We start from the raw sequence: 22,443 nt of genomic DNA on the forward strand, positions 1-22,443 counted from the left end.
CACAGGTTATATGCTAATCATTCGACTGCGAATTTCTTGCTTTGCATATTCCCAGGGACAGAGGTATTGGCTCGGCCCTTGGGCTTCCGTATATCATTAAGCTTCTCAATGAACACAATACTAATGAGAGTTAATTTGTACGCTGTAATTACCCCAATCGGTGATGATTAAACCCTTCCATAGCCATGCCACTCTTAAATTGGTGCCACGGGTTAGGCAAAGGAGCGAACCCAGCCGGCCTGGAGAACTAAGGTTTTCGTAGGATCATGCAGGACGAAACCTTCCGCACGGCTTTTACTTTTGCCACACTTCTTCGGCACCGCACGTCAGATGCAGCCCGACGCATCACGGCAATTTCACTCGACACAGCAGCCGGTCGCGTATTCATCGGCCTCGCCAGTGGACACGTGGAGGAGCATGAAATTGTCGTAAAACATTCGTATGCGCTGGACGCAGGCCCGTCTGGCACAGGCCTGCATGCCACGACACGCCTGGTGGCCGAGAAGCGCGTCTCCAAGCAGCCCGTGCTATCGCTGGCCTGCCTCCCAACCGCATCCCGCCTCGCAATTCTCTGCGAGGACGGCACGGCGTTTGTCGCAGCATATGATACGTGGAACGTGTTTGCCCTGCAAGGCGTCCGTACGGCCGTAGCCATTGCCGCGGACCCGGCACCCGCTGCCGCAGCGGCGGCGGCCCGCTGGATGCCAACAGACGACTCCGATACCAGAAATACTGATAGCGGTGCGACAGCAACAATCTCTGGCTCTAAGGCAACAGGGCCAGCGGTACCGGCCGCCGCGTCGATACCCCCGCCGCGGCCGGTGCGCCTGGCTGTAGCAGTCAAAAGTATCGCTACAGTCGCCAAGCTGCTGGTCTACTCCATCGCTCCATCCGTCGGCATTGCCGCAAATCAACCGCCAGCCCATCTCCTGGCCCAGATTCCGCTACAGGATGCGGTGCAGGATCTGACCTGGGTTGGCTCCGGGCTCTTCGTACAGCATGCCACATCGTACAACCTGCTACAGCCGGGTGGCCGCCTGCTCCGAATCGCCGAGCACGGTTGCTGTCAGCCGCGTATGGCCTCTGCGCCGTGGCCTGGCGGCCGGGGGGGGGCAGCCGACGGCGCCGTCGCTAGCGGCCGCGCCGTCACCACCAAGCCAGCGGCGGCGGCCGCCGCCGCCGCCGCCGCCAGGTGCGCGCTCCTCTTCCAAGACTCTCTAATCTTTATCACGGACGGAAGCGGCGCGGCGGTAGTCGGATCCGAGCCCATATCGGTTTCCGAGCCACCTCTGGCCCTCTGCTCCAGCGGTAACTACTTCATCGCGATTTCGGACGCAGAGGGCGTGCTCGTGTACGACAGAACGAGCTCACGACTCGTACAGCGCATTTTTTGGGCCCACGATGACCCTTGGGTCACGGCTGCGAAGCGCATCCCCGTGGCGGAGGACGCCGGCGGCGGTGGCGGCGTGGCTGTAGCCACCTCCGGCGTCGTCATGTTGCTACAGCCTGTGGCGCCAGATCTGCAGGTGGGCTTGTGGACAGCGCGCCGATGAAAGGGGGGGGAGGGGGTACCTATTGGATCAGAGAACCCTTATTGGGTCAGTGAACCTGGTAACCTAGGTAGGGCCCCTAAGCAGTCAGCCAGTGGGTTAGGCGGCCGCGGCCGCGTGCCGCGTCTGCTGTTGCTGCTGCTGCTACAGCGCTGTGACGGCGCCGGCGCCGGCGCGGCAGCGAGGTCGTTTGCGGTGCGCAGCGCTGTTGCGATTTCACTTGTCTTCACTCCTCCCTATAATTTTTTTCCTGTCTCTTTTCAGACACCACATGCACGACCTACACCACCATCGTACATTCATGTACTGCTTCTGCTTTCAACCCCCAGCACTCTACACCCCACCCCACCCCACCCCACTACACACCACCCCACCACACTACACACCACCCCACCACACCACACCACCCCACCACACCACACCACCCCACCACACCACACCACCCTACCCACCTGCCGCACCGCCCCGCCCCGCACCGCGCCCAACCCCTACCCCAACCCGCTCCAACCCGCACCCGGCCCCGTACACCGCCCGCCAAGGCTCGCGAGCTGCTAAAGAGAAAGCGCTTTGACGCCGCGCTGGCGCTCATCCGCAGCTGCCGACAAGCCAGGGAGGGCTGGGCGGACACGGCGCTGGCGCAGGCGGGGCTGCTACTGCTGCAGGTGGGTAGGCGGGCAGGTGGATGCAGCGGAGGGGGCTAGGGGGGTGGAGAGGCAAGGAAAAGGGGGGGGGGAAAAGAGGGGGGAACGGGAAGAAAACGAGCCTCCGCTCCGGCGGAAGCCGGGCGTGAGGGCCCGGGCCCCCTGGGGCATTTGTGTGTTTTGGATGGAGGGGGGAGATCGGGGGTTTTGTTTCACTCTGTAAGGGCTTGGGGGGTCTGGTTACTACCTGCCTACCTACCTATCTGGCGGTCGGACGTTTTTGGAGTACAGGAAGGCTTTGATTCAGGGACGGTAAGAGAAAAAAGGGGCTGAAAGAGGGCCGGCCTTTGTAAATCCGGCATCTCAACATGAACAGTTAACCATCAAAGCGCTCCACCGCTCAACCACTCAACCAAATCCACACCCGGGCATTTCAGCGTCATCGCCGGGAAGTTCTCTCCACACACACACACACACACACATCGCCAAAAAGGGGAATCCAGTTGCTCATTTCCTTCTTTCATCATTTGAGACACGACTCGGAGGAGTACCCCTCCTCCTCCCTTTTTCTACTTTCTTTGCATTCTGCCGGCGTACACGCCGTCCAATGCGGCATCCCGTCCAATGCGTCATCCCGTCCATTGCGTCATTAGGTCATTTCGTACGACACCTTCTGTGTCGTCCTGCGCCGCCTTTGCTATTGTTTTTTAGTTCCTGCGTTTTCATCCGTTTTCATATAGGTTCTTTAGGTTTTCTCGTTTCCAGATTTCCCGGTCAGCTAGTTTAATAATCCTTTTCAGCAGCATTTGCATGCGTTTTTGTATTTTTCTTTCGCTGCTCACAACTCTTCCCACCTCGCTGCCTTGCATGTGCCTTTGCCCGCTGCTCCTGCTGCCTGGCCAGGTGAGTCCAAAAGGTGGTTCGAGCTTCTTTGGTATTTCGCGTTGGCGTCGGTAGGCTAGCCGGAATAGTTTAGTTTGGGTCGGTCGGGTCAGTCGCGCGTTCTAGTTTTTTTGGGGGGGTTGGGAGGAGCACTTGCATACCGGCAGCCTTTCAGTATCAGCAATGCAGCTTTCTCTCCTGGCCAGCAACTTTACGCCACTTTTATGTCAGCTCTATTTTTCTCGCCGCCTTCACTACTTTTTTCTACACCTACTAGTTTACGGTTTGGCTATAATATTTCTGGCGGCTTAGGTAGGTAGGACTTCCTACATCTACGTCAATTCTTCATCCCGAGGTTACAGTCGTCATCCCGAGGTTACAGTCGTCACAGTCGCCACGGACGCCTTTCGGTCAGTCCTTTCGGTTGCTACTATCTTGCCCTGGCAGCAGCTTCAATCGCGTGTGGTTCGTCTTTCCCTCCTCCTCCCCCTCCTTCAACGTCCACGGGCCCCCCCCCCGGCAGGAGCTACGTTGCGAGGACGCCCTTTGCGCTTTGGAGGAGGTGGGTCCGGGCACCTTCCAGCCCGCGCAGCTGCTGCCGCTGTTCCCCCGGTGGTGCCGCCGGTGGCTGCCCGCGGTGCCGTACAGGAGCTACTGGGGCCTGCATGGCTCCCTACAGAGTGGGTGGGGGTGGTGGGGGGTGGGAGGTAGTGGGGGGGGGAGGTGGTATTGGGTTTCGGATCTACGGGGGGCTGGTGAGCAGAGTGAGTGTGTGCGTGTGTGTGTGTGTGTGTGTTAGGTGAGAGAGGGGGGGAAAGACGAACCACGAGCGAGTGAAGCTGCTGCCAGGGCAAGAGTGTACCAGACGTAGAACTGACCAAGAGGCGTTCTTGAAGTGCGGCGACCTCGGGATGACGTAGTGAAGAGGGCGGGATTTGGAGCGGTGTGTATGAGCATACGCCTCCTGCACAGGTCGTACATCCCACAGCACTGCCGGTGCTGCTGCTGCTGCTGCTGCTGCTGCTACGGATGTTGCTGCTGCTGGGCTTGTTTTCTTGATAACGTTGCCGTTGATGACGTTGCCGGTGACGACGTTGCTGGTTCGTGCTCTCACGCAGGTTTGGACCGCATCTGCGACGACTTTCTGGAGCTCCGAAACTCCACCACCAGCAGCCCGCGACCGTCGCCGTCACCGCCAGCGTCGCTGCGCAGCAGCGCGGGTGCTGGCGCCGCGACGGCGGCGGCGTCACAGCTGCTACTGCCGCGCGGTACGTCACCGGACGCTAGCGTACATGGCTACCGCCAGCCCCTCCCCCATCCCAACCACCAACATCCCCATCAGCATCACCCCCAGTACCCCCCTCGCAACCAACATCATCATCAACATCATCATCATCATGATCAACATCAACATCATCATCATCAACATCAACAACAACAACAACAGCAGCAGCAGAGCGTAGTTACAGGAGTTGCGGCAACTGGAGCAGTAGCAACAACAGTAGTAGCAACCGGTGACGGAACCTTGTCGCCGGCGGTATCGGCGGCGGGTTTCGGCGCCGGCCTCAGCGGTGGCGGTGGCGGAGGTGAAGGCGGAGGGGAGGTGGCGGCGCTGGCAGCAGATGCCAAACGTCACATCGTGTCGTACCTGCTGCGAGTGAGTCAGTTTGTTATTTGGGTAGTTAGGTAGTTAGTAGGTCGGTTGGTTAGTTGCTTCAAACCTGCGTTGACACTGACGGCCCACTTGTATAGCCCCCGCGAGACTTGTTTCTCCCCCCTCGTCCACGCACGCACACATACATACATACATATATTGTAAAACACACATACACATGCACACAAAACACACACACGCAAAAAGAAAGCGAAGCAGAGCCTCCCACTAAAACCCGCATCTGTGCGAATGAAAGTATCCTTAACAGGAATCCAAGCGAAGGCATAAAGAATGTGCCCACGTCCGTACCCATTGCCTGCCGTACCTCGCCCCTAATGTGTCACTTCAACTGCCATCACTGGGCGGCGGTTATGGCCACACGTGCTGCCCCACCACCACCACCTGATGTGGTGTGCTGCCCCCCTCACACACACACACCACATCCGGGTCCTCCTCAGAACCGAGGGCGGCCCGGAGTGGTTTGTCTGGAGGGCATCGACACGCTGCTGGTGCATCTGCTGGTGGATGCCGGGGAAACTGCCGTACTGGAGGCCTTTCTAGAAGCGCGCAGCGGCGGCGGCGGCGAAGGAGGCGGGGTTGAAGGGGAAGCAGGCGTTACCGGTGGCGGCTTGGGGGCGGCGGCGGTGATGGCGGCGGCGAGGGGTCCGCAGGCATGTGTATCGCCCCGTGATACGGCACTGGTGGCGGCCCTTGAAGGGGCGGGCAGGTGCGTTCTTCCAGGTTGCCTCTCTGACACGTACGTACGTACATACATACATACATACATACAGACAGACAGACAGACAGACAGACAGGGACAGACAGACAGGCATGCATGCATGCATGCATGCACGCTGTTGTTATCGTTGTCTGCTACTGCTACTACTGCGGCTGCTGCCGCTACTGCTGCCCCCGGGACTCCTGTGGTCAGGTTTCACGCGCTGGCGGTTCTCCGAGCCGGGCGGGGACAGATACCCCAGTCCCTGGAGCTGTGGGAGAGTCTGGCCCTCGGCGGGATAGCGGTGAGGAGGTGGAGGGGGCGTGATGGTGGTGGGGCTGGGGGTTGTGATATGGTGATATGGTGATGGTGATGGTGGTGGTGATGGTGATGGTGGTGGTAATATGGTGAGGAGGTGACATGGTGATATGGTGATATGGTGATGGTGGTGGCTCTGCAGGTCCTGGTGCTCGTGGTGGTGGTAGTGGCGGTGTCAGCGTACCCACTGGCAACTTTGGATGCCAGCAGTTGCTTTTCCTTCAGTTCTTACTGTAAGAACTTGCAGCCTGTACTTCCCCCCCGTAGCGGGCAGAGGACCACACGTCCCGGTGTGCGTGTGGAGGGGGTTTGTCTTTAGTTTCCTGATACCTTCGCCCCCTTTCTCAAAGTGGTAGTAGTTGCGTAAAAATGGAAAGAGAGTCGAAGAGACTCTTGGCATGTTTGAGATGAGCGTGCGAGACTTCTCTCTCTCTCTTTGACGCTCAATCTGTCTGTCTGTCTGGCTGGCTGTCTGGCTGTGTGTGTGTGTGTGTGGCTGGGCGGTCATGTGGCTGGACAGCCACAAAGCCGATGATGTTACGGGACGAGGAAGAGAAGGGAAGTGAGGGAGGGGGAGGGGAAGGAGGCGTGGGTATGTAGACCAACGGCAGCACTGCGGGTCCATGTACGGCACCATATTACGTGTTTGCCATACGGATGCCGTACATGGACGAGCTGCCGCCATGCGTCACTCTTCCGTTGTGGATCCTATGGCGGCAGGAGTCGCCAAGCGCCAGTGGTGCGGTGGCGGCGGCGGCGGCGGCGGCGGCAGCGACAGTCGCATCAGCGGCGGTAACGGCAAGCGCGTCGTCACTCGCGTCGGCGTCTTCGCCACCTTCCGACCGTGCCTTAGGTAGCGCCGCCACTGGCGGCAGTGGCGGAGCCGACGGAGCCTGGGCAGCGGCGGCGGCAAGGGTGGCGGCAGCGGCAGCGGCGGCGCTTATGGCCCTTCCGTTCCGGACGCCGCCGCTACTGTGTTTGTCCAAGTTACCCTGGCTGCTGCAGTCCGCCCCGGGATGGGTGCGGCTTGTGGGGTGGTGCATTGCCTTGTGGGGTGATGTGGAGGGGCCGCCCACAGGCGCCGAGTGCTACTAACACGTCCGTTTCGACGGCGCATGACCTCCCTCCTGACATACATACACACACATGCATCGCACATACATCGCAAACACATCGCAAATACGCATACATACATACATACATACATACATACATACATACATACATACATACATACATACATACATACATACATACATACATACATACATACATACATACATAGGGTTTGGCACCACTGGTAAGGCGCGACCATTGCCCCCGGGAGATCCCGGGATCGATACCCCTTAGGGTCAAAAGTCCTTCCGATGGTGGAAGGCATTGCGCCCCTAGTTGATGGACGGTGGTGACCTGGGATAAAGTTAACCTGCGAGCCGACCAGGAATGGAGTTGCGCCGCTGTCGACCCGGCAGATTCCGTTGGATGCTGGTGGTGGGTGCGGAACCTGAGCGATCCACTGAGAAGTTGACTAGGGTGACTGGATGAGGGTGCCCCGAAATACCGGGGAAGGCAGGGTTTCGCAGGGTAGCTGCCACGGGCGAAGATACACCCCCCTGTTTCACACATCATATACATACATACATACATACATACATACATACATACATACATACATACATACATACATACATACATACATACATACATGTACACATTTGTGTGCCCAAGCAGGGATATGGTTCTTTGGCTGAGGGTGTATGCACCGGGGCCATAATCCCGCACCCGTATGTATGTATGTATCCGACAAGGGGATTCACTCCGGATGGGCCCACGTAGATGTCGACACAACACACTCACTCCGACTCACTCACCCACTCCGACTCACCCATTCCGACTCACTCACTCGCGCGCTCACTCACTCCGACTCACTCACTTGCTCACTCATTCACCCACTCACTCGCTCCGACTCACTCGCTCTCCGCCGCAGGCCCTTCACGTCCTTCGCAGCAGGCCGCTACCGGTCGCGGACGTCATGTCGCTGCTCCAGGGAAGGTACGACGGCGTGCGATGGCAGTACATGCACCACCTCGTGTACGGCAGCGCCGCCGCCGCCGCGGCCGCCGCCGCGCCATCGTCATCTTTTCGGACGGAACTGCCGCCCGCGACCGCAAGTGAGGATGGTCAGGCCGGGGAAGAAGGGTTTCTAGGACCGCCGCCACAGGAGGCGGCGGCGGAGGAGGCGGTGGTGGGGCCGGCGGCGGCGGAGGCTGCGCCTATCACCTGGCACTTAGATCCGGCTCTTCATACGGAGCTCGCTTTGGAGCTTGTGGAATGCATCGGCCTTCTGCACTCTTGGCCCCAGCAGCCGCAGCTACAGCCGCCGCGTCGGGAACAGCAGCAGCAGCAGGAGCAGCATGGGGAAGTAACGGCGTCGACGCAGCAGCAGCAGAACGACAGCAACAGAGCGGCGGCGCCGCCGCCGCAGACATCCAGCGCCTTTTCATCCGCGTCAGCGGTGCCTGAAGATTTGAGGTCGTTGCCTTTGGAAGAGGAGCCGCCAGCTGAGCTGCCGCCGCCGCTGCCGCCGCCGCTGCCGGCAGCGGGGGTGATGGCGGCGGTGCCGCGTCATCCGTCCGGCGGCCACGACGGCGTTGCCGCCGCCGCCGCGGCAGCGGCGGCACACGCCTGCTCGCCGCCGCCGCTGTCGACCGCCGCGGTGGGACGTCGGCTGAGTGTCGTACTACAGTCCGGACAGGCCGGTGCGCTGTGTGCGCAAGGAACCGCTACGCAAGCGCATCCACGCTCACAGCAACATCACCACGTGACGTCATCTCGGCAGGTATTAGCGGGAGCTGACCGCGGCGGCGGAGGCGGCGGAGGCGGAGGCGCTGCCATTGTGCCGTACGGCAGCGGCGGCGTAGCCGTCTGTTTCGCTTCTGGCGGCGGCGGCGGCGGGGGCGGTACAGGCGCCGCCGCTGCTGCAGCTACGGCCGCTTCGTCCGTCAGTACGGCGGAGCTGTCCTGGCTGGGCACGTTGGGGCTGTTGCCGGCGGCGGCGGTGACCCGACAGCTGCTATTGGCGATTCGGGCAGCCAGGCTTGCGGCGGGTTTGAATCCAGATCTAGAGCAGTACCTGGATCTGGATGCCGCCACCGCCGCCGGTGCTGGCGGTGGTGGTGCTGCCCCTGGCGGCGTGGACGGGATCAGCTTTCCTACCGCCGCCGCCGCCGCCGCCGCCGGCGGACTGGGGGATAGCCTGTCGCTGCTGCGGGCGCTCTCCCGAAGCGGCGACGGCGCCGGCATGGGGACGTTGATGGGTTTGAGAGCTGTACTGCAACACCATTTGTACTGCTCGAAGCTGTACGACGCGGCGATCGTGCTGCAGGTGAGGAGCGGTGGCAGGGTGGGCCCCTAGGCCGTACGGCCGAGGTTTGATGTTTGAAGGAGGCTCCACATGCACTTGCGGCCTCTGAAACACCCCCACCCCCCCCGGGGGCCTTATCATGTGTTACACGCGGCCTGGCTTTGGTTTCCCAACCCTCCCCGTCTAAACCCTCCCCCCCCCCCATGTCCGTGGCAGCAGCTTCACTCGTTCGTGGTTCGTCTTTCCCCCCCCTCCCCCATGTCACAGCGCAGCAAGGAACTCGTCACTGTGCAGTTGTCGTGAAACGTACCTAGCAATGAAGCCAGCTGGCCAATGTATGTGCTATGTGCCCAACCGTTACCTCTCAAGTCCTCCGTATCCACCTTTGGCTTGGACTCGTACGGCGCTTTCTTTGGATCTGGATTCTGTAGTAATTTCAGTGGCGTTGCGTGTGTAGTCCCCCTTTCCCGCTTTTCCCCTATCTCGGGTACCTGCTTCAATCGTCGTCAGTGGTTTGTCGTACCCCGTACCTTCCCGCCCGCGCCTGCACCCGCACCCTCATCCTTACACCTTCACCCTCACCACAACGAACTCCCGCAACACTACTCCATCAGCATGCATCTCCGGCTTCTGTCGCTGTCGTACAGGCCATCGCCAACGGCGCCGCCGCCTCCGCTACTGCCACTACCACCGCTACCACAACCACCACAGCTGCAGCCGGCGGCGGCGGCGGCGGCGGCTGCCTGTCCGATCTCCTGCTGCGCGAGCGCGTGCAGCTGCACTGCCGCCAGGGCGACCACCCCGCGGCGCTGGCGGTGTTGGCGCTACAGCTCGCGGATGTGGACGGCGCCATTTGCTACTGCCGGTCGCGGTGTGGCCAGGAGGGCTGGTTGGCGCTGCTGGACTTGCTGCTCAGGTGGGTGGTGGAAAGAAGGGGGGGGGGCCGCGAAGGGGCGCATATGTATGTGTGTATCGTGTGTCGTGTGTTTTGTGTTTTGTATTGTGTGTTGTGTGTTGTGTGTGTATAGGGAATAAATATGACCAAGTTGAAAAGAGACAACTGCGGTGGATGCCGGGATGACGACGGGCCAGGGGGGAGAGACGAACCACGAAGGAGTGAAGCTGCTGCCAATGGGGGCCATCGGGGGAAGGAAGGAGGGGCGGTGTAGCCCTTAGCTTCGTCCAGCTCCCAAGGGCCTCAGGCGGGGTAGGAGGGGAAAGGAGGAGGGGCGGTTCTCCATCGCGAAGGGGGGGGGAGAATTTGGTGTGTATGACGTATTGCGGTCTGCCTCGGATAGTAACCTTCTCTTTGCAGGGTTGCTACAGACCGTTGCACAGATCGACATACGGACGGACGAGGACCGCACACACACATACACACGCACACACGCACACACATGGTGTCCGGGCCCCCCCCCTACATAACACACACAGGCCCGGAGGGGGGCGTGAACCGGACTACGGGGCCGCCTGCCGAGTGCTGGCTGCGGAGGGGGCGGCACTGGCACCTTTGCAGGTAGGGGAGTGGGTGGGTGGGGAGTGGGTGGGCGGGTAGGAGGTAGAGGGGTGAAGTATACATGGAGTGTATGTATGTACATATGTTTGTATTATATGTATATTTGTATATATCCCTGTATGTATAAATTCATATATGTATGTATGTACATATAAACAACGCGCCCCCCTCCCCACCCGCTATGTCGCTTCAGGTTCTGGAGGCGCTGAATGACGACATGCCGCTCCACCTGGCCCAGGGGACTCTGAGTCGTATGGTGGGGTCTGTGCAGCATCGTAAGCGGCAGGGCCAGGTGGGGCAGGGGGTGGGCATGTAGGTGGGTATGTGGGTATGCATGTAGGTCTGTATGTGCGTGGGAAGGGATCACTGCGCTTGTCAGGACCCAAAGCGGAACAATTTCACACGTGCGTGCGTGTGTGTGTGTGTGCGTGTGTGTGTTTTGAACGTTTTAAGTATCCGACCGGGCCTGGCACTCGCCAGGGGCTGCTGCCCAGCCCCAGCGGAAAGACCGCGTAAGAGCTCTCTCCCGCGGAGGGGAGAGGGGCGCTAGAGGGGCCTCTGCATGCGTGTGTGTGTTGAGTGTGTGTGTGTGTGTATGTGTGATTGTGTGTGTATTAGTAAGTGCATATATGTGTTGTATGACGACATCGCCGGGGCCGCGATGGGGGGGAGATGGCGATTATGGTGGTTGTTCATTGGAGAAGAATAACTTTACATATACACACCGACGCGACAGCTCCGAATAGTCACCAGCGACGTGAGGTGGAATGTGTTCCAACGAAACTGTAGACGTAGCGCTTGTGGGAGTTATCAAGTAGATTCTTCATGAGAAGAGTGATGTCTAGGGCTCGTAGGACTAAGCGCGGAGGTGTTGTAGCGGCGAAGGGCGACTGGGTGGTGGTGGTGGTGGTGGGCGGCTAGAACTGACTACACAGACAACGACGGCACCTAGACGAGTCCCAATTAGGTAGGTACAACCTAAAGACCTAAATGTTCCTGTCCTGAGTAATCTGGAGGACAGAGCAGAGGGTAGTTCTGCTGCCACAGCGCATGCGGTGAGATGACGACGACAGGCACAGGGTAAGTGCCCCCACCCCACCCCACCTCACCCCCCCGAGGGAGCAGCACGACGAACCCATCCCGCGTGAAAGAGCAGTTCAAGGTTGAATGACCGGATATGAACGAAGGGACAAAAGGACAAAAGATGTCGGCGGCGCAGCACCAGCGGGAGTTAGTAAAAGGTGTTGTTGTTCGGAAGATGTGCGGGGGCATGCGAGGCCAACAACTGCAAATGCAACATGTAGGACATATACCTCTGCGGCACGCCGCGGTCCGAACTTTGGTGGGAGAGAAGTAAGTAGAGGAGAGGGAAGAAGATGTCGGAGGGAGCAGGAAAAAGTAAAGCGGCGGCGGCGGCGATGAAGTAGCTCTCGGTAAAGGAAGGTGCTGTGTGTGCTGGTGTGTGTTTTACGTGGTCGTGGGGGTGCGTACCCCGTACCTGCAAACCGCCCTAATACGAGCCGAGGGCTGCTCAAGGGCTGCCAGTTCGCCTGTAAGCACCATCCTAGCACTTCAGGCAAAGCAAGTGATAAAGGAGACTAAAACGACCAAAGGGAGCGATGTAGGGTTGTGGTGGGACCATATACGTTCCAGCATCCTTGCCAGACAGGTTCCCACTTCAGGTTCCCACTTCATAGCGTCCTTCATATGCTCGGAGCGTGGGAAATCCATACCAGATCTGAATTTGGCGTACACCTGACAGTCCAGCAAAATGTGTTTCTCATCCTCGATGTGGCTATCAGTGCCTTAGCAGGGGCATACCCGCTCCTCCCTAGGTATATAACACCGTCCCTTGCGCGCTCTGTTAGCCGCCAGTGCCCAACAGCAAAGCCTGAACTGCATAAGCTTGCGATTCGCTGAACGCGGAATAAACATTGTGATATGCGGGAGCATCTCCTCCTGCCCACTTGCTCCGCCGCCAGACCCATCCAATGCTTATACTTCGCCATGCGAATTCCTGGTTGCTTGCTGTTTGTGACGGGTACACGTCTGGCTGGACATCTAGCCGTGCATGCTTCCAACCACTCACCAATCAATCCTTGAACTCCAATACCACCCCTTCTGGCAATGACTATGTGTGTGTATGAGGGGGTTCTTATCGCAACATTAGTCCGCCAGCCCCTGGCCGCCCCGGCATAACCCCCCGCCCGCCAACCACCGGATTTGGGAAGCTCCATTACCCCAAGAAGTACATCCGTCACCCCACCCAACCCGCGAGCACCGTCACCACCACCACCACCACCACCACCATCACCACCACTGTGGAAACATCGTCGCCCCCAGTGAGATTGTCTCGATGATGTTAAATCTCCTCCCCTCTCTTTATGTGTATATATGTACGTCTATGCATGCAATGTGTGTTTATGCCTGTGTTTATGCCTGTGATTTATGTCCGTATGTCTGTCTGTATGTTCAGATTCTTCGGGCCCTCCACAGGGCCCAGAACCTGGCACTGAGAGCGGAGGTGGCCCATTTACAGGTGGGGGGGAGAAGGGGGGGAGGGGGGGGGCCAGAATAAAACACAACAGAACAGAACAGAGGCCGCAACGTCTCTCGCTCTCTCGCGCGCTCGCTATTTATCTACCTACCCTACCTACCTACCTAACCTACCTATCCGCCTCTCCGTTTCCGGTTTTTTTTTTCCTGACCCGCCCGCAGGCTAGCCGTGTGGTGCTGACTGACGAGAGTCTGTGTCCCGGATGTCAGCGGCCGCTGACCACCCAGGTCTTCTACCGCTACCCCTCCGGAGTGGTGCTGTGCGCTAGGTGGGTGGGCTGCTGCGTGAGGGCCCGCCGCGTCGGGTGTCGTGACAGCTTCCTGTTCTCCCGCCTACTTGTGTGTCCCCTCTGCCTTGTCGCCTCCGCTTTCCCCTTTCCTCCTCGCCTCCCGTCCAACTCAGTCTTCGGCTAATGGTTATATACCTTGCCTCTCAAGGTCACCACCACCATCGCCATCACCGCCGCCGCCCGCCACCCGGGGACTCCACCTCACCTCACCCCATTCCGTCGATCCAACCCCTTCATTTCCCGTGGTGCCTGTTGTTGCCCGTCTTTGGTATTGCGTTACCTCCTCCTCCACCTCCTCCTCCACCTCCCCAGGTGTGCGCGACCGGAAGGCCGAGGATGATGAGCGCAATGAGCGCCCTCCACAAGTGCCCTGGCTCTGCTCCGCGCCCTGGTTGCGGCCAGGAGCTGTCAGCGCAGTCATGTGCTCGTACGGCCACCCACGTGCTCCACCCGCTCCTGCAAGTTTGGATCCCCCGGGTGCGGGCCGGCAGAGGGGCTTGCTGGACGTGTGGCCTGCTGGTTGGCGTCTCTGCCTGTCTGTCTGTCTGTCTGTCTGTCTGTGTGATGTCGTGGGGGGGGTGGCGGGGGAACCCCAGGGCAATGTGGAGAGGGGTGGGAAGGGATGTGTGTGCCTGTGTTACGGTAGGTCAACACATCCAGATGGGTGTGGAACCCTACATGCGTCTGTGATGTGTAGTTGTGTGCGTGGAAACACGTGTGTGCCGACTCCGTGCTGTCAGGAAGAAGTTCAGGCGCGGTGCTGAGCGCGGAGGTGCTGACCCGTGAGGTCAGGACAACAGGTTGTGGTCGGTAGCGGCTTGGCAGCCACGGAAAGGTTTTAGGCACGCAGAGACGAGGAGGTGGGGCCGACAAATTCCTAGAAGCTAGTAGCAGGTGCGGGCAGCATCGTTGTTGTCGGTAGGTACCGTCTTGTGGGCTGTGTACACTGAAGAGGCTTAAAGGGAAAACAATTGCAGAAACGTACGAAAGGGATGGTGGAGAAAGAAAAATCGCTGGTTAAAGCGACGAGGTGCAAGGTAGTTTTGAAGCAGCGGAGGCGGTGGTGGCGGCGGCTGCTACGAGAGCACGTCACGGTATTTTGGTGTGTGTTGCAGTCATCGCCGCCATCGTCGAAACAGGTAGCACAGATCGGCATCGTCATAACCGTTATGGCCAGAGCTGTTGGTCCCAGAGGTGCAACCAGCTAGGCGAGAGCATGTAGATGAGTCCCTCCGTAGATGAGTCCCTTTGGTGGTGTCGGGGGTCAGCCCTTTGGTAGTTAGTCTCTGGCAGAGCCGCGCAGCACTACCCGGCGGGAAAAAGGACGCCAGGACGCCTATCCGGAGAGCATTCCGTGGCTCTGTCAGTCCGATGTTACGTCTTTCAGTTTCTGTCGGCAGGTTCCTCAGGGCTCAGGGCTCAGGGGTCTCAACGAGGGAGGCCTGCTGCCTGCATGCTGATGCTTTTCAGAGGAGGGAGAGGAGGTACGGCGACTTTTGTTTTTTTGCATCGCCAAAAGCAACGCCGCAGCCCACTTGTGCTTTTTCCCTCAGGCACACCTAATACTTGCAGAGTCATAATCACGACATGCGGACATAATTATACATACGTACGGAGATGCATGCATGTTCACTGCGTGTGAGTGCATTCGAGCTACCGGGCAGCCGTACAGATCACCCGTGGCAGCCCCCATCAGACCATCTGAGAGCTGGTTTAGACCGGGAAAGGCCCTTCCATGTAACTATGCCAGGAATATTACCTGCAAGCTTTTTGGCTTGCAGAGAGAGAAACGAGTAACCAGGCAAGCTACGAGTGCCAACATGTCAAAAGGAAATCAACGGTCATCCAAAATCAGCAGTCAGTTGCCGTCACCAGAACTCCCTCCTCTCTCGCATGTATTGATACGAAACGGCAACTGTGTAAGTTCGCAGTGAACTTGCAGTACAAGCAGGGCATGCCATAATCCTCAGCCTCCACCGATCATTCCAACGTACTTCCTACTATTTCTGCACGAATCATTAATGTAGGTGTAACAGTCCTCCTATTGAATGGTCCTTTGTTTATGAGCGTACCGCCGACATGCATACGGCCATTCGAAATGCTCTCACGCTCAAAACAAGCAACCACAGTTATAAATCTCTTATATTTAGGGCGAGCACCAGGTGGTGCATTCGCTGCATAGCTGGGAGGTTTGCCAACAACTTGCCGTTTGCGCAGGTGTCAAAGGAGGGCAGCAAAGTCCTCTGCTGCCCTAGGGTTAATCTGCGATGTGCGCTGCGCAATTCCTTAAGAGAATAATCACTCGTAAAACCACAACCACAAACACACCTACAACTCAAACTGAAACCAATACGGCGCAACAATTCATGGGGCAGCACTGCTACCTTTAGGGTGTATTTCCAGTGCGGATTAAGGCCAGGGATTAACCCTCTGTCCTCCATCGATACTTGCTCAAACGGCTAAGTTGTTGGCAAACTTACCTCGCCTTTTCAACCTTTGGTTCCCTTATGGAACAAAACTATGTGGTAAGCTCGTACCAAGGACTTCCGTGCGCTAATCCCTGGCCTTAATCCGCACTGGAAATGCACCCTTACTCACTCCGAAGTCTCCAACACTCCATGATGCAAATAGTTAAGCCGCTTTATATCTGACACGACACAACCACGTCATTCCTCACCCGCCTACTCCTTGACGGCCGTGAAAGGCCGCCTACTCCATGACGGCGTGTGGGTGTGTAGATTTATGCGTGGGAGTTTGCGGATCTATGCCTGTTTGTCCGCGCACTAGGGTCCGGTCTATGTACAGCAAACGATGAGATGAGGCCTCTTTGGCCAGAAGAAAGCCAGCGGCAGGCTGGGGCTTTCTGTGTGCAGGCCCAACGCTTTCCACTTCCCAAGATGGGCCTCATGCAGGGTGTCACCTCAGAGCATCCTTCGCCAGGTCCCCCCATTCACGCGCAAGAAGGGTACACAATACAGCCTTTGCGGTGCGGTGTCGTGTCGTCCAGATAACCGATACTAACATATACTTTACTATCCTTTCAATCAGTGCTTTTGCCTGGATAGGCGTGCCATCCTGCGATGATGCATTCCCTAACTGAATTTAAGAGGCTGCAATAGCCGCCGTGCTGTGGCGCATGCAGATGCCGCGGTCTGCCGAGCCTCCCTCGGTCGTGTGCAGGTGCCAGCTCCACCCGGACAGCTTATGCTCGTTTGCTGAGCTGAGTTCTGTACTTGGTTATTTCAGTGTAGATGTACCGTCCCGCTGCATGCAAGCGCAGGCAAGGGAAGTGGCGACAGAGGTTCGGGACAACAAGGTGAGAGGCCCTAGCTTCGTACGTGCACAAGAGCACAGTTTAGCATCCTATGCCGCGAAACGAGAGGCAATCGGGTCCAAGCAACAGTTTTCTGTGCACGATAAGACTGTGAGGTCTATGGTCTCTCATCCCAAGAATCGTGCCCGACATATCGCTTACTGAAAGCGTCTCGGAGGAAAGCCAAACCGTCGCGCCAGGTCCATGTACTCTTTACCTACAGACAAAAAGACGACCAAAGGTTGCAACCTGAGAAGCTCTGAGAGCAGGTGCATTATACGAAAGCACGCACCTCGCGCCTTACGTCCTGTGGTTCTCTATGGCATACCGTCAGAGCAATTACTGCCAACACAGCGCTTATGCCCACAAGTACAAATCGACACGGGCAGACCATGCTCGTCGCGTTCCAACTGTTAAGGCTGCGGTTGCCCACGGTCGCGGCTGCTAAGGCAAAGACTGTGTAAGTACGCCTTAGCTTGGCTTTGAAAAGCGACAAAGCAGGTTATTCCTACCCAAATGGGTATACTACGCGATTACGAAAGAAGCTATCACCGTACAGTTGCAAGCTTGCAGAGGAAACGCTTAAGTTGTTTGATGGAAGCACTCCCTGCTTCCAAATCACGGCTTGGTCTGGTTTTTAACAGGATTGCAATGAATAGTTTGTCATATGTCTGACGTGTGGCGAGCCCACTCCAAGCTCAACTTTTGCGCAGTCCTGTTTGCGTCAGCTTCCGGTTCGTCCACCTGCTGGATCATTTGTGCCTTAGAGTGAAAGCTTGTGATTTTCTAGCTATGCTTCATAACATGACAGGTAGCAAGCTGCCAACTGAATTATCACCTGAAAAACCACTTTGCGCGACGTGGACATGAAATCTGTGTAAAAGATTGTTGATTACAGTTAATAGATGAGTACAAGAATTACGATAGCTGTCTCCTTTTACTGCGATCCATGCTGCGACCCACGGACCAGGTGGCCAGACAACACGCGACTCTCGCTTAGTTCGGTTCACAGTCTTCACAGTCTTCTGCGCCGCTGTGTTGCCTAGTCAGGGCTGGGAAGCGCCCCGGCTGGCGCGAGTGAGCGAATGAGGCGCGCGCGGAGGAACAGACGGAGGTGGAGCCGCGTGCCCGCCCCTGCGCTGTGTTTCGGCCCGGTCAGGGGCCCCGGTGCTCGTCCTTTCTCGGGACGAGCCGCGCACAGTGTAACACCCCATCAATATGATTTTGGCACCCGGATTATGTGGCTTCCAACAACGGATGAACGGTGCTGAATTCTCACAGCGCAGGTTACAAATGTATCGTTTTGCAGTGCCGGTGCTGCAACGCTTTTTGAAACAACTGCAACGCGCATACTATCGCAATGTTTCTGTAATCCATTGCTGCCCAATTATGGCTTCATTACGTAGAACGAAGAATGCTGCATCTGCGCCCCGGAGCAGAGGTCCTGCGGGTGTGGTACCACACCCACAGCCCGAAAAACGCCTTCAGGCGGCCAAAACGACAGAAGAAACGCCTGCCCGCAGCACAGGATCTTTGCAGACGGCTGGACAGCTCAGCGCGCCACTCGCATTCAGGAACACATAAGTGGTGGTAGACCGCCAGGAATCAACACAGCTCGCATAGTCACAGCTCGCATAGTCACAGTAGCCATGAAGGATTCCCATACCGACCGGGCTTTCCGATAATAAACAATACCCATACCAGTTATACCCGCCATATAGTGCACAACACCCTTCACAGCATGCCAGTGCTCGACCATGGGCTTGGATATGTGACATGCAACCACCCACACGGAGTACGCAATACCAGGCCTCATGCCCACCGACAGATATAGCCCACCAACTCACTGTTGCCAGTTTTGCTGTATGGCTTCCCGGCCATGTGCAGCATCCTGCCTTGCAACATAGGCACCAAGTGTAGGTTTGCATCAGCCATCCCTTACTTCCTCCTGTACCTCCCCACAAGCTCTATGGAAAACCGCTTCTGTGACACATCCATCATGCACTCCGAGCAGTTGCACTCAATCTCAAAACCCAGAAATATGTGGCCTGCCCCAGGTCCTGTAGACTTTAACTTCGCCTTCAACTGGTTCAAGATACCCAGGTCCTCCGTTGTGACCACCAGGTCATCCACAACGGGCCCCACCACACTTCAACACGATCACAGCTCACACGGCTTACAGTCATAAAGAGTCCGTGCATCTTGTGTGATGTGGTAGGCAGGTCTCCTCGCTGTCCTGTTCCACCGCCGGCTTCTCGACAAGTGCTGGGGCGAGCTTATGCCCCACAGACTCCACCTGCAACCCGCCCAGCTCCACAGCATCCACCTGTGTTGAGTGTTCCCGCTCCAACGCCACCGCTGTCAACTCTGGCTGGTCGCATAGCTCCAGCATGAATATTGATAGCTGATAGGTGTTTCCACCCCCGCCACCGTCCCGGCCCACCCTGTGGCACTCCTTAATGGTGTGACCCAGCTTCCTGCAATTGCCGCAGCACTTCTTGGGCATATGATGCAGTTGGCCACTTGGTGGCCGTGTCCTTGCAGTTGTAGCACCTGCCGCTGAAGCTGTCATTCTCGTTATCGATGCCGCCCGTGAACCTGGCCCCCTCGGCATTGCTCTTGCCGGCAAAGAGGACTGCGGGCTGGACCTCGGCCAATGATGATGCCTCTATCTCCACCTCAAGGTCCATCAGGTTGGTCTCGACCTCGCCCAGATTCGCCGGAATGGCGCCCTGGACGGGGTGCTACAGTGCAACCAATTTCTTGTGCTCGGTCACAAGCCTTCGAGCACAGCAGCCGCTGCATTTGAATCTGCGACGGCCGTCAGTGGCGAAATCAGCCGACGGCCGTCAGTGGCAGCCATCCGCGATGGCCTTCCGTCCTTCGCAGCTCGCTGCAGATGTCCTTGAGCATCTCGATGTACTTGCGGAAAGACATATCCGGCTTCAGCTTGCAGCCTTTAAACGCGGCCCACAGCTTCTGAGCATGCACGTCCGCGTAGCCCTGCAAGCTACTCGGCTGCAACACGTCGATGCCGGTTATGGAAGATGGTCAAAATCGGAATGTTGTGGTCGGTATGCAAGTTATGACAACATCATCTTCCGGGTAACCAGCCATTTCGAGCCGAGCTGCCAAAGCCCTAGGTGCCCGTACCTCACTGCAAAGCAGTTCGGTGTAGCGTTCCAGGCCCTGGTGTGATGCGATTCTCAGTTACAGACGGACAGGCTCTGGCTCTTTCGCTGCTGGGCATGGCAGGGACGGCAATAGCGCCCGATAACCGACACATGTTGCCACTGACGGAAAGGGAGATTGGTTCCCAATTTCTGAGTTTAAGCAGCGCACATTGATTTGCGGTCCTGCGCTGAGTGCACAAGTACACAAGTGTTTCGAGGGGCTCTACAAGTACAGATCCCGAGGACCTCAGTGTGCCAGGCCCCGCCCACATCCCGCCGATATCTCGGGCACAGCATTGCATCGAGTCTCAGCCATGAGAGCGCTCGGGACTGCACGCCAGACTGGGCGCTAGTGAGGCGGCATCACCCACTGCTCCCAAATACAGCGATGGGCGTTGTGACGGAGACTTCCCGGTCCAGCTAGAGCCGTACTGGCTGTCAGGCAGCGGAGCCAAAGACATGGACGTACCTGTAGCCGCCACCACGCCCCACATTGATGAGTACGGAAGGATATACCGGCGACCGTTGAAGGGCTTAGCGTACGGCACCTAAACTGTATCTAGCAAACTGCCCTTGACGTTACTCACACATATGCATAAACATGAAGAATGCAATAATGTCTGTGGTACGTCTATCTATGGATGAATTAGAAGCGCGGTACCTCTATAGGACGTTTGACGTCGACAGCATCAACGTCGCAGCATCAGCGTCGACATATTGGTCATTTTAACCCATGTTAGAGATCGTTACGTGAGGGATGCGGGTACTTTCACATGTATGGCGCTGTCTTGGCGACAGCTCGACAGCGTGGGCCGCAAGGCAGCATAGCGACTTATGGAAATTGTTACTCATCACTTACTTTATCGTGCTTGGTGCCCATCAATTGCTAAAGCCGTTTTGTGCTGGTGAAAGCCACCTGTTGCCCGGCGATTCCTTGTTGGCAAGACTTTACCCATGCGATGGAAATATCCTGCATCGCCTTTGGGCGATACTCGCACACCCATGGGCTTTCTGGCGGGATCTATTGTTTCTCAACGTCCAGGGGAAATGGGTGGGTACATTTGCAATAAGCGTGCTCGTTGTCAGTGAATAGTTGGATTGCTAAGCTTAGCACTTGATGTAGACTAACTTGTTTATAGCCTGGCTTGTTGACATACCTGTGACATTGGTATGGTTTGCGGTTGGGTTCCTTGGCTGGTGCAGGCGACTTTGGAGACTTACTTCTTACTACCTCGTATTTGCTGCGTACTCTTCCTACCTATGCACGTGTATGAGTCGGTTGCGCCGGTGCTGGCTGCTGTGCACCGGGGCCTGGGACCAGCCACCTTGGTGGTTTTATCCCTTGTAGCGCCGCAGCGTCCAGATGGGCTTGCACTTTGGGCAATGAAGACTTGGCCGTTCATGGACATAGGATTCAATGCCATGTTCCCCACCACGCCCACGGTCGAGCTGGTGTACGGCGTCTTTAGCTTGGCGTCAGCGGTCACGCTATGTCTGCGCTACAAGGAATGGACCCCCGAGACGGAGATCCAGTTGCCATGGAGGATAATGGCATGTCTATCATCAACATGCTGGCTGGTATTCTTCCAATTGTACCGGCGGCGCTGCTTGTCCAAGAAACAGCAACTGTTGTATCCGGAGCTTGTTCCCGGGGCCAAGGCAGATGATCTGCCGTCCGGGAGCAGTTCTATGACTCGTCAGAGCCATACATTCGGGAGGAACCCGGCTCTTGTCCAGGACGATCGCCAGGCGACTAGCCTCGCCCGTCGCTTAACTCCAAACCACGAGGAACCCGCAGTTGGGTCACGCAGGAATGCATCCACTCCCCCAATCGGTGGTCATGTACCATACAATCCCCTGCCTGGCCGGCATTATACCATCTACCTCAAGATTGGGAACGCCGACCCGGAACAACTACGGGAGGGTTTCAAGGAACGCATAGCACTCCAGCTTGCAGATGCAGGCCTTAAGATGAGGGAGCTCTATGTGCGCCGCGGCTGCATCGAACTGGCAGTAGACGCCAGCACGGCATGCAACGAGAGTGATTTCGGCAATGAGGGAGACATTACCAAGGAGGCCACGCTAGACGTGGGCATTGGCGCACTCATCCGGGCATTGGGTCTAGACGGGAACGAGCAAGAGGAGAACGACATGGGAAAAATTCAGTTGCATCAAGACAGCACTACCGAAGCTGCGGTGTCGTATCTGGGCCGTGCTGAAACGTTATCATTGCAGCCGGTATCTAGGTCTGCCGCCAGGTCAGTGCCTGCCTGCCTGCCTGCCTGCCGGAAAGACGTTCCCAGGGGGTGACGTTCCCAGGGGGTTGGGCTGTGGCTTTCCGTGCCACTTGGTAATATTAAAGTCAGCCGGTCTCAGAACAGTAGGACCAGATCGACACGTTGCGGATCCAGACGTCTAGGTAGTTTCAGATGCCTGGGATGGAGGAGGGAGAAGGGGGAAGGGGGAAG

The 22,443-nt window shown here is 57.5% G+C and overlaps 2 protein-coding genes across 2 annotated transcripts; one reads left to right on the plus strand and one right to left on the minus strand.

Moving 5' to 3' along the window:
* Positions 1-266: 266 nt before the first annotated feature.
* VOLCADRAFT_91994 (uncharacterized protein) lies at positions 267-17,250 on the plus strand (the record flags this gene model as incomplete). The annotated part of the gene is made up of 27 exons (XM_002951331.1): positions 267-1,192; positions 1,307-1,526; positions 1,701-1,745; positions 2,090-2,212; positions 3,095-3,144; positions 3,597-3,635; positions 3,722-3,828; positions 4,192-4,341; positions 4,660-4,730; positions 5,186-5,454; positions 5,659-5,749; positions 5,906-6,053; positions 6,484-6,616; positions 7,771-7,934; positions 8,364-8,479; positions 8,603-9,148; positions 9,904-10,043; positions 10,562-10,643; positions 10,837-10,935; positions 13,120-13,182; positions 13,362-13,468; positions 13,603-13,637; positions 13,802-13,966; positions 14,230-14,276; positions 16,363-16,475; positions 16,670-16,805; positions 17,137-17,250. 27 exons carry the CDS (start codon positions 267-269, stop codon positions 17,248-17,250), a joined length of 4,299 nt encoding a protein of 1,432 aa, XP_002951377.1.
* A 939-nt stretch (positions 17,251-18,189) lies between these two features.
* On the minus strand, positions 18,190-20,855 carry VOLCADRAFT_91995 (uncharacterized protein; the record flags this gene model as incomplete). The annotated part of the gene is made up of 5 exons (XM_002951420.1): positions 18,190-18,246; positions 19,099-19,279; positions 19,356-19,534; positions 19,647-19,820; positions 20,835-20,855. The coding sequence occupies 5 exons, from the start codon at positions 20,853-20,855 to the stop codon at positions 18,190-18,192; spliced, it is 612 nt and encodes a 203-aa protein (XP_002951466.1).
* Positions 20,856-22,443: the final 1,588 nt, after the last annotated feature.

The sequence above is a fragment of the Volvox carteri genome (assembly GCF_000143455.1).
Source record: "Volvox carteri f. nagariensis unplaced genomic scaffold VOLCAscaffold_23, whole genome shotgun sequence".
Taxonomy (NCBI): Eukaryota; Viridiplantae; Chlorophyta; class Chlorophyceae; order Chlamydomonadales; family Volvocaceae; genus Volvox; species Volvox carteri.